The sequence below is a fragment of the Xyrauchen texanus genome, chromosome 41 (assembly GCF_025860055.1).
Source record: "Xyrauchen texanus isolate HMW12.3.18 chromosome 41, RBS_HiC_50CHRs, whole genome shotgun sequence".
Taxonomy (NCBI): Eukaryota; Metazoa; Chordata; class Actinopteri; order Cypriniformes; family Catostomidae; genus Xyrauchen; species Xyrauchen texanus.
In genome coordinates, this window is record NC_068316.1 from 22,210,598 (window position 1) to 22,225,499 (window position 14,902).

At 38.2% G+C, this 14,902-nt stretch overlaps 1 protein-coding gene and 1 pseudogene across 1 annotated transcript; one reads left to right on the plus strand and one right to left on the minus strand.

Moving 5' to 3' along the window:
• The window catches only part of LOC127634378 (acyl-CoA dehydrogenase family member 11-like), a 66,125-nt pseudogene that overhangs the window by 19,679 nt on the left and 31,544 nt on the right, over nucleotides 1-14,902 (minus strand).
• LOC127634333 (atypical chemokine receptor 4-like) lies at nucleotides 64-9,926 on the plus strand. Its single transcript, XM_052113835.1, has 2 exons — nucleotides 64-192; nucleotides 6,375-9,926. Exon 2 carries the CDS (start codon nucleotides 6,381-6,383, stop codon nucleotides 7,530-7,532), a length of 1,152 nt encoding a protein of 383 aa, XP_051969795.1. The 5' UTR covers nucleotides 64-192; nucleotides 6,375-6,380; the 3' UTR covers nucleotides 7,533-9,926.

Below are 14,902 nucleotides of genomic sequence, written 5' to 3' on the forward strand. Positions count from 1 at the left end.
AAGCAAGAGGGCATTCCTCCAAAGATGTGTTTATTTCCTCTAACTCCCTCTCTCACTCTCTTCCTGACGCATACACACACACACACACACGTAGCTTTCCCCAGCTGTGAGGATCAACAGAGCATTTCAATCGTTTGGACTGAAGAGCAGCTCCTTCCTGGACTGTGTGTGACTAAGACACCACAAATAGAGGTAAGTCACCATTGCATTTCACAAGCAACAATTCAAATCTGTTCAAATCAGAGCTGCAGCTAAGTCAAAGTCAAAAAGGTTTTCAGATAATCACTTTGTTGAACTGTCACAGTGACAGCTGTACGAGTAACTTTAAACAATCGCCATTCAAAGTAATTGCCTGATTGAGAATACATCAAAGAAATGCCTGAAAATTAGACACAAAAGACAGGATAAATGCTGAAGTATGGTATTGAATATTTAATGCTTTCTAAACCATCAGTATTTCGTTAGTCAGTTATGTCTAAACGTCTACAACATTTATATTAGCAGTTAAGTATTCAGTATGACAGCACTCTTGCTTGTGTGATATTGCTTTTATAAAACATTTCCATAAACAAGAAGTTATTATCGAGTAGCATTTTAGATACAATCACCATTCAAAGCAATTCTGGACTACACCAAACAAATGTATGACAAACAGACCCAAAAGACATACTGTTAATGCTTAACTACTGTAATGGTAATTTAGGTATTATGCTCTCTGAACTCTCAGCATGTCGATTTCTTTAGTTGGCTTTGCTTGAAAGTTTACTGTATTCTTTTGATGTTCATTTCCTTGATGCTTTTGTATTTAGTCAAGACAAAGTCCTTCTTACTAAACCTCAAAAGGATTTGTGTGACATGAGAATGTGAAGTTCAAAATAAACAGTTAAGGTTACAAGGAAACATTTATCAATCAATCAATCAAATGTCTTTTGAATTTTTTGGAAACATTACCATTTTATGGAAAGCTTGTTTTTGCATCACAGTGAGACAGCAGAAAGGAATGAAGGTTTACTTGTACAATGTTAACCTTTTTTGACAGAATAAAAGGGTGTAACATACTCTGAGCTCCATAATAGACCGAGGTAACAAAACAACAACACAAATGATGTGATGGACTAAAGAATTAGAATAATGGTTCACCTTTTCACTAGCTTGACAAACTTCCTGTTAAAAGGTTAAAAGGCAACTTTTGCATTTGAACATAAAGTAGCCCCAAAAAGTATTCAGACACGTAATCTACACTTGATAATATATCGATTTCATTGCATTAGATAAATAAATATTAAAACATGTGGCATTTATTTAAACGAAAGTTTTCACAAAAAAGATGTTTGTTAAAAAAATATGTCAGATGCCACTTGCTTTGATATTTTGTTATTTATGCAATGAGATTTAGACTTTTTTTGGTTTTTAATCAAATGTGAGCTTAAATATCCAAGTACTTTTGAGGGTCTATGAAGTGGATTGTCTGCAGGTGTCTGTATAAAATATTATAAGCCAGAGGAAAAATGTACATCCAAAACAGTGGCTTTTCTTGAGGATACATGTTGTGGTCTAAATAAATATTGTTAAACTAAATAAATATTTTTATTTAGATTAAATAAAACATTGATGTATTTTGTCATACAAAGGCTTAAATGGTATATTATTGGAAATTATGATATTGAAAAATGTGCCATAAAATTCTAAATCCCTGAAAAATAACACAGATTACTGTCTGGAAATTTTGACTGCCAAAATATATGCTTTTATTCATTGGAATTTCTAGAACTGTAGCCAAACCATTTTCGCAAGTGGAAAAATTGACATACCAAAACAGCTTTTATGGAAGAGACATGATGTGGATCATAATTAAGTGCTAGGATGTTTTTTCAAAGTTTTCAAATGATGTTTGCTTGTTAAAAACATTTTAAACATTCAGACAGCATATTGTGGTGTTCCAATCCAAAAAATGGAACCAGCTACAGTGGGCAAAAAACATTTAGTAGCAAAACCCAAAAATAGACAATACACAACAGCAAAAATAAACATATCGGCATACCACAAGCAGGTACTCGACATCAAGTAAAGATCTTAACACCTTTCTTTATTGAACAGCTGGTCTGCTCATTACACACAGACACACACAATCTAGCGCACAGGCACACTTCCCCCGCTCTGCTCGGAGCCCCCATTTAAAGAGGACTGCATGCAAACATCAAGATGGCGCCGTGAAAGGCAGCCTCTGTGTGGAGCTCTCCAATTCTTTTGTTGTTTTTGCTTGTTTGTCCTGTGTTTAGTAATTTTTTTCCCAATCAGTTTTACCAGGGACAAACTGCTGAACATTCAGCATCACATACCAGACAATCTTTTCCCGATTTGGACTATTCAGATGTTTTGTTCGGAGGCGCAGCTGTGTTGTTTAAGCGCACTATGAGACCCAGGCGGGGGAAGTGTGTCTGTGCGCTGATCAAGCTCCGACAGCGCATCTTTCAAAAAGCTGAGGAGTATTCATCTAGTGAATCTTTTACAATGCCACTCTGATAAGCTGAAAAAAAGTTTTCAGCTAACGACCCGGCATCAGTGTGGAGAGGCCTAAAAGACTTAACTAACTTCAAGACACATCCCCCAACACTGTAGGGAACCAATAACTGGCTGACGACTTGAATCTGTTTTACTGTATATTTGAAAGGCCCAATCTCACACCACACACCCGCTCTGACCTTCACTTCACACAAATATTGACACCTCCTGCCACCTCCCTCCTCCTGCAACTCAACCTGCACTTAAGATCTGTGAAGAGGAGGTGTGCAGTGTCTTCTGGAACCAAAAGACAAGGAAAGCACAGGGCCTAGACAACTTTTCACCGACTTGTCTAAAATCCTATGCTGACCAGCTGGCCCCCATCTTCACACTGATCTTCAATAGATCACTAGAGCAGTATGACGTCCCATGCTGCTTAAAATGCTCATGCATCATAAATTCTGTCCCAAAGAAACCCAAAATCACAGAACTTAATGACTACAAACCCATCGCTCTGATGTCTGTGGTCATGAAGTCAGAGAGACTAGTGTTGGCCCACCTGAAGGACATCACTGGACCCTATATAGGTCCCCTTCAACTTGCTTATCAAGCAAACAGGTCTGTGGATGATGCAGTCAACATGGGATTGCTGTGGATGATGCAATCAACATTTTGTGGACTTCTGTTTGGCTTTCAACACCATCATCCCAGCTATTCTCTAGACTAAATTACACCAACTTTCTCTTCACACATCTATCTGTCAGTAGATCACCAGCTTTCAGAGGGACAGGCAGCAGCTTGTGAGACAGGGGAAATTCACTTCCAGCAAATGTATGATCAGCACTGGTGCCCCCCAGGGATGTGTGCACTCCTCACTTCTCTTCTTCCTGTATACCAATGACTGCACCACCAAGGACCTCTCTGTCAAACTCTTGAAATTTGCAGACAACACTACTGTCATCGGCTTCATCCAAGATGACGATGTGTCTGTATACAGAAGGGAGGTTGAATGGCTGACTCACTGGTGCAGTTAAAACAACCTGGAGCTGAATATGCACAAAACAGTTGAGATGATAGTGGACTTTAGGAGGAACACCCCAACACTGACCCCATTCTAAACAGTGCTGTGGCAGCAGTGGAGTCATTCAGGTTCCAGGGTACTACCACCTCACAGGACCTTAAATGGGAGACTCACAGCAGAGGTTGTACTTCCTTCACCAGTTGAGGAAGTTCAACCTGCCACAGGTGCTGCTGATGCAGTTCTACTCAGCAGTCATTGAGTCTGTCCTCTGCACTTCAATAACTGTCTGGTTTGGTTCAGCTATGTAATCGGATATCAGAAGACTACAAAGTAGAGTTCGGAAGGCTGAGAGCATTATTGGTTGGCCCCTGCCCTCCCTTCAAGAACTGTACAATTCCAGAGTGAGGAAAAGGACTGAAAAAAATCACTCTGGACCCCTTCACCCAGCCCAATACCTTTTCGAACAGTTGCCTTCTGGACGGCGCTACAGAGCACTGAGCATCTGAACAGTCATGCAGAAGAACAGTTTTTTCCAACAGGCAATCAATCTCATAAACAGTTAAAACTGCCCCATTGAGCAACAATTATGTGTAATACACAGCTTAGTCTAATTTATATTTATCCAACATACCCTACCTCTTCTGCCATACATTCCTTTGCATCTGTATATAACAGATTTGTATTTGTACATACGTTTATATATTTCTTTGGTTTTTATAATAATTCTTATAAGTGTTGTTGCTGCATTGCTTGTGCACTGGAAGCGTCTGTCACAAAGACAAATTCTGTGTATGTGTAAGCATACTTGCAATAAAGCTCATTCTGATTATGATGTGTTTGCCAGATTGGCAGGTATATTACGATGTGCAACTCCAGATGAGCACAGGCCAGTAGCAAAGGATTTGCAGGTTATGAAACGTAAACAACAGACAGAGAGTGATGGAGAGCATAAGCTGCAAAAATATTTAGTTAATTGGTATTTTTATCTTATTTCCAATAATTAAAAAAAATATATATAAAATAAATAAACAGATTAAGAATACGATTTGTGCAGTGTAGAAATTAGTTTCTATAATAGTCCTAGAATACAGAAACAGGAGTCTGACAATGCAAACATCCACTTAATACCTGATAGATTTCAGGGTTAAATATACTTTCCTCCTCATGCATACATTAAAGCTACATGGTTTACAATACAATCAACGTTCAGTTACAAAGCTGTCCTTGGCAGACTTTAATATTTGTATTTACATGCCTTTTTGAGCAACCATGCAAGTGTATAAAAAGATAACACCATTGCAAGTTGTTCAGATGAGGTTGGCTAACCAAGTAAACAATACACACACATGCAGAGTGAGCTCTGCTTCCAATTTCCATGTTTTCAGTCAAATAGAAATGTCAAAGTGTTGTGTATGATCTCACCCAAGACCCTCTGGGTCGTTGAACATAATTGGCCTGACAGTATGGAAGAAATAAGCATGTCTATGGTATCTATTGCACAAAGTAATCATCTTGCACACTTCCCACATTTAAAACATGCAACTTAAAAGTATGTTGTTGAACACATGTTAATAAAGCTGAATAATTCTCACACATACTATGAAGCCACAAGATAACCTGAACAATCTCAACTGAGCACAGTTGGCACAGTAAATCTAACAACTACTAAGACAGAAAAGAATAAAGCAAGCACGGACATCTAAAGTTTCAAAGTTAAACACGGTCATCAGATTGTGGTTGTTAGGCTGCAGTTATAGACAGATGTGATTTATTGAGGTACTGCATCATAGAAGATAATGTCCAAACCCTATAATTCCCAAGAAAACATATTTATTATGTGGAAAAATCAGCTGTGATAGTTTTTGAAGTTAAAACAACCTGCAATGCATGAAGATATACTGTAAAAGTGGTCTTTTCTAGTCTCACATGGCGCAACAAATAGTAAAAACTGGTTTGCCCCCAAAGGGTTACGTCCAAACTCCCACACAAATGTTGCCATCAAGTCCTCCTCGGAAGTTCATACTTACAAATTTGAGGGGTAATTAAAATGTCAAGTGAGTTCAAGTGATTTTGGTCGGAAGCAAACAGACACGTTGAGCAATTTCATGGATTTCTATTGCTTTTTCCACTTACTGGCAAGAACAGGAAATCCTATTGCAGCAAAATGAAGAGCAAAGGATGCACAGTTTTAAGTGACATTTTGATGAGGTATTTAACATGTATGTTTTAACATGAGATTGTATGTGACAAATAAAACTTTAAACATTCTCAAGCTGCCACAAAAATATTGCGCAAACCTGTCACCAATATTCACAATTTATACTTAATTCATGACCAATACCAGTTAACATTTACATGTAGCAGGGACTTACAAATGTGGAGCATAAGCCATTCCTCATACAAAAGCCAACAATATCTGCAGTATCACACTGCCATGTTCCAATATTAGGGCCCGCCATGGTTGATTGAAGACCAGAAGCACCGCCACATTCTAGACCATCCGCAGTAGGTTAATCGTGCTAGCTGGGAGGCCAGCCAACAGTGCATTGCTGTAGTCAACTCTTGGGATGACAAGAATTTGCTTCCATGATTCTTTAATTTACACACCTACAATTAAATGTACTTTAATAACAATAATATGGTGGTCATTGATGTGTGCCAACTTCATAGATATGATCATTTAAAAATTGCTTTATGCATATTTGTCCAAAACACCTATACAAACTAATGACTGTTTATTTATTTATTTATTCTTTTAAGAAATTATATTTAAGAGCTAGGTTGCATTTTATAATAAACCAAAACAAATCTTGAACCATCAAAAATGTTTATTATATTTTTCTCTTTTTAGATCAAGATGGGTGGTCCTTCGGAATTCGACCATGACTACCATTACAACGACCATGACAACAGTTCCAACCACAGTTACTATGATGATGACTTTTCAGACTACCCCACGGTCTGTGACAAACAAGAGATCCGGTCCTTTGCAGGGGTCTTTTTGCCTGTGGTGTACACCCTAGCCTTGATCCTGGGTCTGGCAGGAAATTCACTGGTTGTCTTTGTGTACCTTTCCCACAAGCGTTTACGAACCCTGACAGATGTCTTGATCCTCAACCTGGCCTTTGCAGATCTCCTCCTCCTCCTCACATTGCCCTTCTGGGCCGCAGATGCAGTGAACGGCTGGGAAATTGGCATAGCTGCCTGCAAGATCACCTCCGCCCTCTACACCACCAACTTCAGCTGTAGCATGTTGCTGCTGGCCTGCATTAGCATCGACCGTTATCGTGCACTAGCTAGAGGTTCCACTACCGCCCACGTTCTGGGCAGGAACAATGGCCGCAGGCAGAGTATAATAGTGTGCCTCCTAGTTTGGGCATTGGCCATTTTGTTAGGGTTGCCTGATATGGTGTTCTATACAGTAAGACAGCATTCTGGAGGGCGTAACGCCTGCCGGGCGGTTTACCCACACAGCATGGCGCGGGCGGCTAAAGCCACTCTGGAAATTTTGGAGGTGTTGTTTAGCTTCCTTTTGCCCTTCCTGGTGATGATGTTCTGTTATTGCAGGGTGGGAGTGGCGCTGAGTCAAGCCGCTACAGCAGGGGTACGGGGCAGCAGGAGATGGCGGGCATTTCGGGTGTTGATAGCAGTAGTGGGGGTGTTTCTGTTGACCCAGTTGCCATACAATGTGGTCAAACTGGTCCGAGCTCTGGATGTGATCTATATGTTGGTAACGGAATGTGAGGTGAGCAAAAATTTGGACAGAGTCACTCAAATCACAGAGAGCCTGGCCCTTACGCATTGCTGCCTGAATCCAGTGCTTTACATCTTCATTGGATCGTCCTTCAAAGTGCACATGCTGAAGCTCGCCAAGCACTGTGGTCAGACAGGAAGAGGTTATCGTCATGGCAATGAGCAGCCAACCGTGGAGATCTCCCTTAAGTCAGGCGAACAAAATCATGCTCACTCTTCCTCGGACAATGAAGACACAAGTACATTCACCATATGACTCAAACACTTACAGTACGTACCGTCTTTAATTTAGCTCTGGAGACTGTTGAATGTATTCTAAGATAGTGGATCTTAACAAGTAGATAGACACCCAAAAATGGGTCCAATAAAACTTAGTACTGGTGCAAAAAATGCTACATTTAAATAACAGTATTTGCTAGTAAGCAATAAAATTACTTGGAGACAGATTTCAACATCGACAGGTTGCATGACATACCCTCATCCTCCATTATCAAAACTATGCAAGGTCAAAGAAAATACAACCCACATTACATTATATACGGGTTACAGTACTAAAATCTGGTTAAACATGTAAATCTGGGTCCTCAAGCCAACCAGTTGAGAACCACAGCTTTAAGACACTATTACAGAAAAGACAAGGATGTCTAAGTAACTTTGACATTTCACACAACCACTGCTCTTAAATACTATTTTAGAAAAGGATGTTTATTTAACTTTGACATTTTCCATAAGCAGATGTCATGTACTATGTCTGGTTATATTGTCTTTGACATCATTTATGACATTTTATTTGTATATATGCCTGAAGATCAAAGCATGATATTTATCAGTAGGCCTGTACAGAATCCTTGCCTGCAGAATTCCACAGAAAGCTCTGCAAAATTTGCACACCTGTTATTCACAAGATCTTCCTAATCCTCGCATGTTTTTTTTTAAAGCAATAAACTATGAGGCCATGAGTTCCAGTGATTTTATCACGGGTAAAAGGTGTTCTTTTTTTTATTTATATTTTTATCCCCTTTTCTCTCCAATTTTGAATGCCCAATTCCCACTACTTAGTAAGTCCTCATGGTGGCGCGGTTACTCTTATCAATCTGGGTGGTGGAGGACAAGTCTCAGTTGCCTCCGCTTCTGAGACTGTCAATCCACACATGTTATCACGTGGCCCATTGTGCATGACACTGCTGAGACTCACAGTATGTGGAGGCTCATGCTACTCTCCGCGATCCACACACAACTTACCACCCATCCCATGGAGAGCAAGAACCACTAATCACGACCACAAGGAGGTTACCCCATGTGACTCTACCCTCCCTAGGAACCGGACCAATTTGGTTGCTTAGGAGACCTGGCTGGAGTCACTCAGCACACCCTGGAATATAACTCACGACTCCAGGTTATGGTAGTCAGTGTCAATACTTACTGAGGTACCCAGGCTCCCATAAAAGATGTTCTTACACTCCTAAATATGTTACGGCATAACCATAATAAATTCACTGTAAGCCTCGAGTGGCTTTTTTTTAATAATATAGCAGCAAAAGCAATATAATTAAAGGCACTAATATTAATTAAAAAGTTACATTTATTAATATTAATTCTAAACAATTGCAATATAGTAATATACTAACTTAGTAACTTGTAGTTGACCCATACATTTTAATTCTCTCATAATTTACTCACCCTCCTGCCATCCCAGATGTGTATGAACACAAACAATGATTTTTAGAAAAATATTTCAGCTCTGTAGTTCTAAACAATCCATTTGAATGGTGAACAGAAATGTGAAAGTCCAAAAAGCATTTAAAGGCAGCATAAAAGTAATCCATATGACTCCAGTGGTTAAATCCACGCCTTCTGAAGAGATATGACAGGTGTGGGTAAAAAACAGATCGATATTTAATTTAAAAATGTTTTTTTACTATAAATTCTCCTCCCTGACCAGTAGGTGGCGATATGCAAAAAGAATGTGAATCAACAAAAACAAAAGAAGAATGTGAAAGTGAAGTTTGATAGTAAAAATAATGTAATATTGATTTCTCACCCACACCTAGCTTCTGAAGATATGGATTTAACAATGGAGTCGAATAGATTACTTTTACGCTGCCTTTATGTGGTTTTGAGATTAAATATTTTGGTACTCATTCACTTGCACTGTGAGGACCAAAAAAGGTGAAATAATCTTTTACAAATCTTCATTTGTGTTTTGCAGAAGAAATAAAATCATACACATCTAGGATGGCATAAGGGCGAGTAAATAATTTTAATTATTTGGTGAACTATTACTTTAATGCATTAGAATTGAATGTGCATTCAGCATTCAGAGTTGAACTGTTTTATAAAACAAATTTTTTTCTAAAATGTTAAAGCCAATAAGTAGTGTTTTCTCTGTTGTCTCAGCTTGATTTAATACATATGACCACATTTAAATCCATTCCATACAATTCTGCGGATTCTCCCACACAATCAGTGCAGAACAGATTTCGTGTGGGCATATTTATGAACTGTACTGAAACCATGTATAGAAAGTGTCTACCAAGCTTGGGGGCCATATGTAAAAGAGATGCCCTGATAACCAGCAGTTATGTAGTTGTACAGTTAATGTCACCAATGTAAATATTTATTTCAAGAATAAAGCTTATTTTATAAACTTGTACTCGTATTTGAGTTGTGCTGTTAGAAGCTAATGAAGAATCACACATTTACTGTACTTGCATGCTATGTCCGCAAACTAATACATTTCACAAACACACATAAAAAAAAAAAAACATGTTCATGATTGTGCTTTATGCGATAGAAGCAAAACCATCTGATTCTGAATTGAATTTAAACAGACAGCTCTTTCCACACCTAAAAAGATCTTAATGCTCTGTAATGCCCAAATTACACTTTGGTCATTAGCACAGTATGCAAAGACTGTTCAAAGCCAGAGCAGCTTTTCTAGACACGCTGACAGTCCGCCAACTTTGTGCGGTGTATACACATGCGCATGATATTGATTGTACTAAAGCGTATCATAAAATATTGTGGAGTGCCAGTAGGCATGTATCTAATACGTACATACGGGCTCGTGGTCAAAAGAGTATACTTCAAAAGACTTAGCGCTTGACCATGCTTGAGACTTAACAGCTATGGATGTGTTAATTGCAACTTTACTTTTTATTATTCAACAAAAAAGTGAAAACTGAAAGAACGCATTTCATTGCATTTTTGCGTGAAAGTTTCTATACGTAGGTGCCTTAAGTCTTAACAGTTAGACGTAGAAGTGTACATAAAGTCACAATGCATCCAGAGTTCCCACACTTTTTGACAAATGAATTTGCATGACTTTTCCAGTCATGAATCCTGGATAAGGATTTAAAAAATAATTTTATAGAGACTGATCTCATAAAGAGACCTTTATAGCCAATGAATTATTGTATAGCTGAGCAAAACTGGAAAAATACATATTTACTAAAAAGTCCTGAGACTTTTTGATGATATTCTTTATTACCAAGATTTCTCCAGGCCTGGAAATCACAGATTTTAATTCCCAGATGATATTTCCAGGTTTTCATGATTATGGGAACCCTACCATTTTACTCCTGTCATACGACGTATTTCCTAATAAAACAGAATATTTAACAAGGAAAAAATGGTGATGCATCTCCTTTAAGACTTGATAGTAAACGCCCACTTTTATGATTGGCTCTCTGCTCTCTCCTCACCATCTCAATGCTCACTGAAGTGATTCAAGTGTTGATGTGTTGTTGTGAGGGTGGTCAGTGACATCAGAATGTGGAGGAAGAAGAAAATGAGTAATTGTGGCAGCTTGGGTATCAACAAATACTGTGAGAAGTTTTGAGTTCTGAAACTTACATTATGTTTTTATAGTACAATGATCTCTTATATGTCAAAATATTAGGAGCATTTTTTAATTGGATTCCTCATGTTATGACTCCTTTAAGAGATATGAACATTTGTTTTAAATTTAATCGTTATAATTGTGAAAGGCCTAAAACAGACAATTAATCATCAATTTTGTTAACTTTCGAATGGAAAAATACACTGGCAGATGTCTTAACACAGCTGGATTCAAGAACAGTTACTCTCAACTAATCTTGGGAGCAGATGGTCTGAGAATTTGGAAAGGGACAGTTCCCTGAAAAAAAAAAACAGAAGAAAAACAGAAAGAAAGAAGTCACGTATGACAGGATTATGGAACATTTTGGTCACAACTATCAAGCCACATCTAGTGAATCAGACTCAAATTCACCCTTAAAAAATAAGGGAAAAAGTAATTATGGGTGTGTCCCAGAGACTGCACAAACAGTATATCTTGATATTGTAGGAATCCATGCCAAACATTTGCACGTGTCAGTAACGTGTCAAACAAAACATTTGCTTTTGTGTAATGAACATACTGTCCTGCAAACATAGCAGGATAGTATGTTCATTACACAAAAGCAAATATTTTGTGTGTCTGTGGAGACAGTGCAGCTTTATAGTATCAAGACCTTTATAGCGTGTTGTGAAGTGGTAACTCACTCACTCAATGACAGAATATTTACTACAAATTACCAGACTTCTCCATTTATAAGAACACTTTTAATGTGTGTGGGTGTTCTTGAGAATAAATGGCTAGTTGAATGATACATCCTGCATGGGATGTAATGACACATAAAGCTCTTGTTAAAAGAGCCATTGTTTTGTTTGGAAACCCTATCCAACCTTTTATTTGACAATTGTATATAAAAAAGTGTCTTTCATTAAAAGTTACATGACAGTAGGGATGCTTACTCTTTTTTCATATGAAAAGCGCTTGGCGGCAGCTTGAAACATTTAGACATATTGTGAACCGAAGATGGACTATTTAATCAAAAAATATAAACTACAAGTCAAAATGCTTTACTGAATGTTTGTTTCTCATGACCTTAAAAACCTTTTGATCTAAAGGCTTACATGTTTGAAATTAGTTTCGTAGACACATGCCAATTGTGCCTACTTTTATATTTCATAATATACACATATACATCTATTTATAAACGTATTTTAAATAAATTAGTCCAGCAAACATGGGATCTAGACAAAGAATGTCTACTTTGAGGAAGCAAATATATATAAGACAGGTTTGATATGTTCACAAATGGAAGTATGCATAATTCTCATACTTCCATTTGTGAAATTGTATATTATGATGACTTTGCTATTATTCTAAAATGTGGATAAAGTAATAATTATGTCCTCCTTTCCACAAACTTCTAACTATCACATTCAAAAGAACCACACTGTCCTCACACAATAAGTCATACGCCAGAGGCTCCACATGCATATGGTAACACACTAAACTGCACTAATGCCTTCGGCCCTCTTCTTTCAAACGGTGAGACAGTGGTCTGGAAATCATTGCGCACAAGCACGGATGGGTAAAGGATCTGAGTTCAGGACCACCAGATATGAGCTAATCTGACCATAGGCCAGCAAGCCACCAAAGGAAATTGTCTAACCCCTGAGAGGAGAGTGAATGGAAAGAAATAGGAAGAAAAAAACAATGAGTAAGGACAGCTAGTTTAGCCTTCAGTTTTTGTGGCTTTGTGAATGCAACAGAATTGCAAAAGAAAAGGATATGAGAATGGTTAAAAGAGAAGACATGAGAAGGCCAGGGGTAAAGAACACACGGATGTCACATTCTGTTTCTGCTCGTGTGGATGATTCAATGTCTGAATCTTACAGAAATTTCATTCATACAGCAATGCCAGGAAAAGTGAAGAGTACAACCTAAATTGCCCATTCTGTGCCAACTCAGTGGTCACAAAAGACTCTAGTGAACAAATGCACATTAGTATTCAGGGAAACACAATTGATTTCCATCCACAAGTTTTGGGTACACAAAGTTATTCAGTTTTGAGACCAAAACAATTAAGTGTATATATATATATATTTTTCTCCCAATTTGGAATGCCCAATTCCCAATGTGCTTTTAAGTCCTCATGCACGCGTAGTGCTTAGCCACAAACGAATCCCAGCTGCCTCCATGTCTGAGACAGTCAACTCGTGCATCTCATCACGTGGCGTGTTGAGTGCGTTGCCATGGAGACATAGCATGGGTGGAGGCTTCACGGAGAATTAACCACATTATAGTGACCACGAGGAGGTTACCCCATGTGACTCTACCCTCCTTAGCAGCCAGGCCAATTTGGTTGCTTAGGAGACCTGGCTGGAGTCACTCAGCATGCCCTGGGATTCAAACTGGGATTCAGCAAATTCTAGGGGTGGTAGCCAGCGTCTTTATCACTGAGCTACACAGGCTCCCCAAAGTGTATGACAAAAAGTGAATATCCTAGCCATTCTTTTTAATATAATAACATGGAACTGAGTCTGTCAAGCTCCAAAATGACAATAGAGCACCATAAAGACATTATAACAGTATATTCAGTATTTAACAGTATTTCCTTAACTTTATTTACTAATAAATATTTGTTTGGTAAAGCCCAGATGGCCTTCCATAATAAACCTTCCACCAGTCTATTCCAATAAACAGTACAGTTTGGCATAGTGACAATGTCTTTTTGAAGTAAGGAACGAATAGTTTTATTATTATTTAAAACTCCAGGGGCAGGAAATGAAGCCTTTATATCAGTAATCCAGCATGGTGAACGAAGAACAGGAAGCACGGGTAAGTGAAGTAAAATGTTTTTGGACAATAATGTATTGTGACTGAAAACATAATGAGGACAGTATTGATACTTTTATTGAATAAATAAAATAGGCAACTTACTAATACTGAGAAAAAAATCTGAATATATATGTGTGACTCTAATAATAAAAACAACAACAACAATAATAATAATAATAATAGCAGCACAAAAAAATTTACTTCCCGTTCTTCGTTCGCCATGCTGGATTACTGATGTAAAGGCTTCATTTCCGCTGTAATTAATCCATATTGCGCAAAAGGTGCGCAGAATCAGTGGCTTATGATATGATTGGTTAAGCTCACATCTGATTGGCTAAAGAGTACGACAGACCCACGTGGGAAGAGAGCTCTGCCAGGAAAGTCTCAAAAACACACACACAAATCCGAGGGGATTCACACGTGAATGACGATTTGCACATTCAGATTCATGGATACACTCGTACATTTTAAACATTCGAAACTTTTTGCGACTAGTTGTATATCTATGAAGAATGTTTTGCGTTTGTAAAATGTATTTTACGTATGCATACTTTTATTTTGCGCATGTGAATAGCTTTTTGTGAATATCTATTTTTTTCACGCACGTGATTTCTTTTTTGTGTACGTGAATTAGGTTTCATGCATGTGAAAATGTCTACGCATGTGTGAATAATTTTTTGTGCGTGAATTATTAATGAGATTGATTTGGCTCCATATCTAACCACCAACCCTGCGATTAGCGGCCGACCTTCTCTACCACCTGAGACACAGCCACCCCTGTAGGTGTACAGGTGTTCCTCAAAGTGACCAGTGTGTGTTTCAGCACTATTCCAAGTCTTCTGAAGCCATACAATAGCGTTGTGTAAGGAACAGACCAAAATGTTGGTCACTGTTCTCTGATAAAATTAAACTCTGAATTGGACTATAAAAGTCATATAGACTACAAAAATGGTGCATCAACACCATTGCCACCA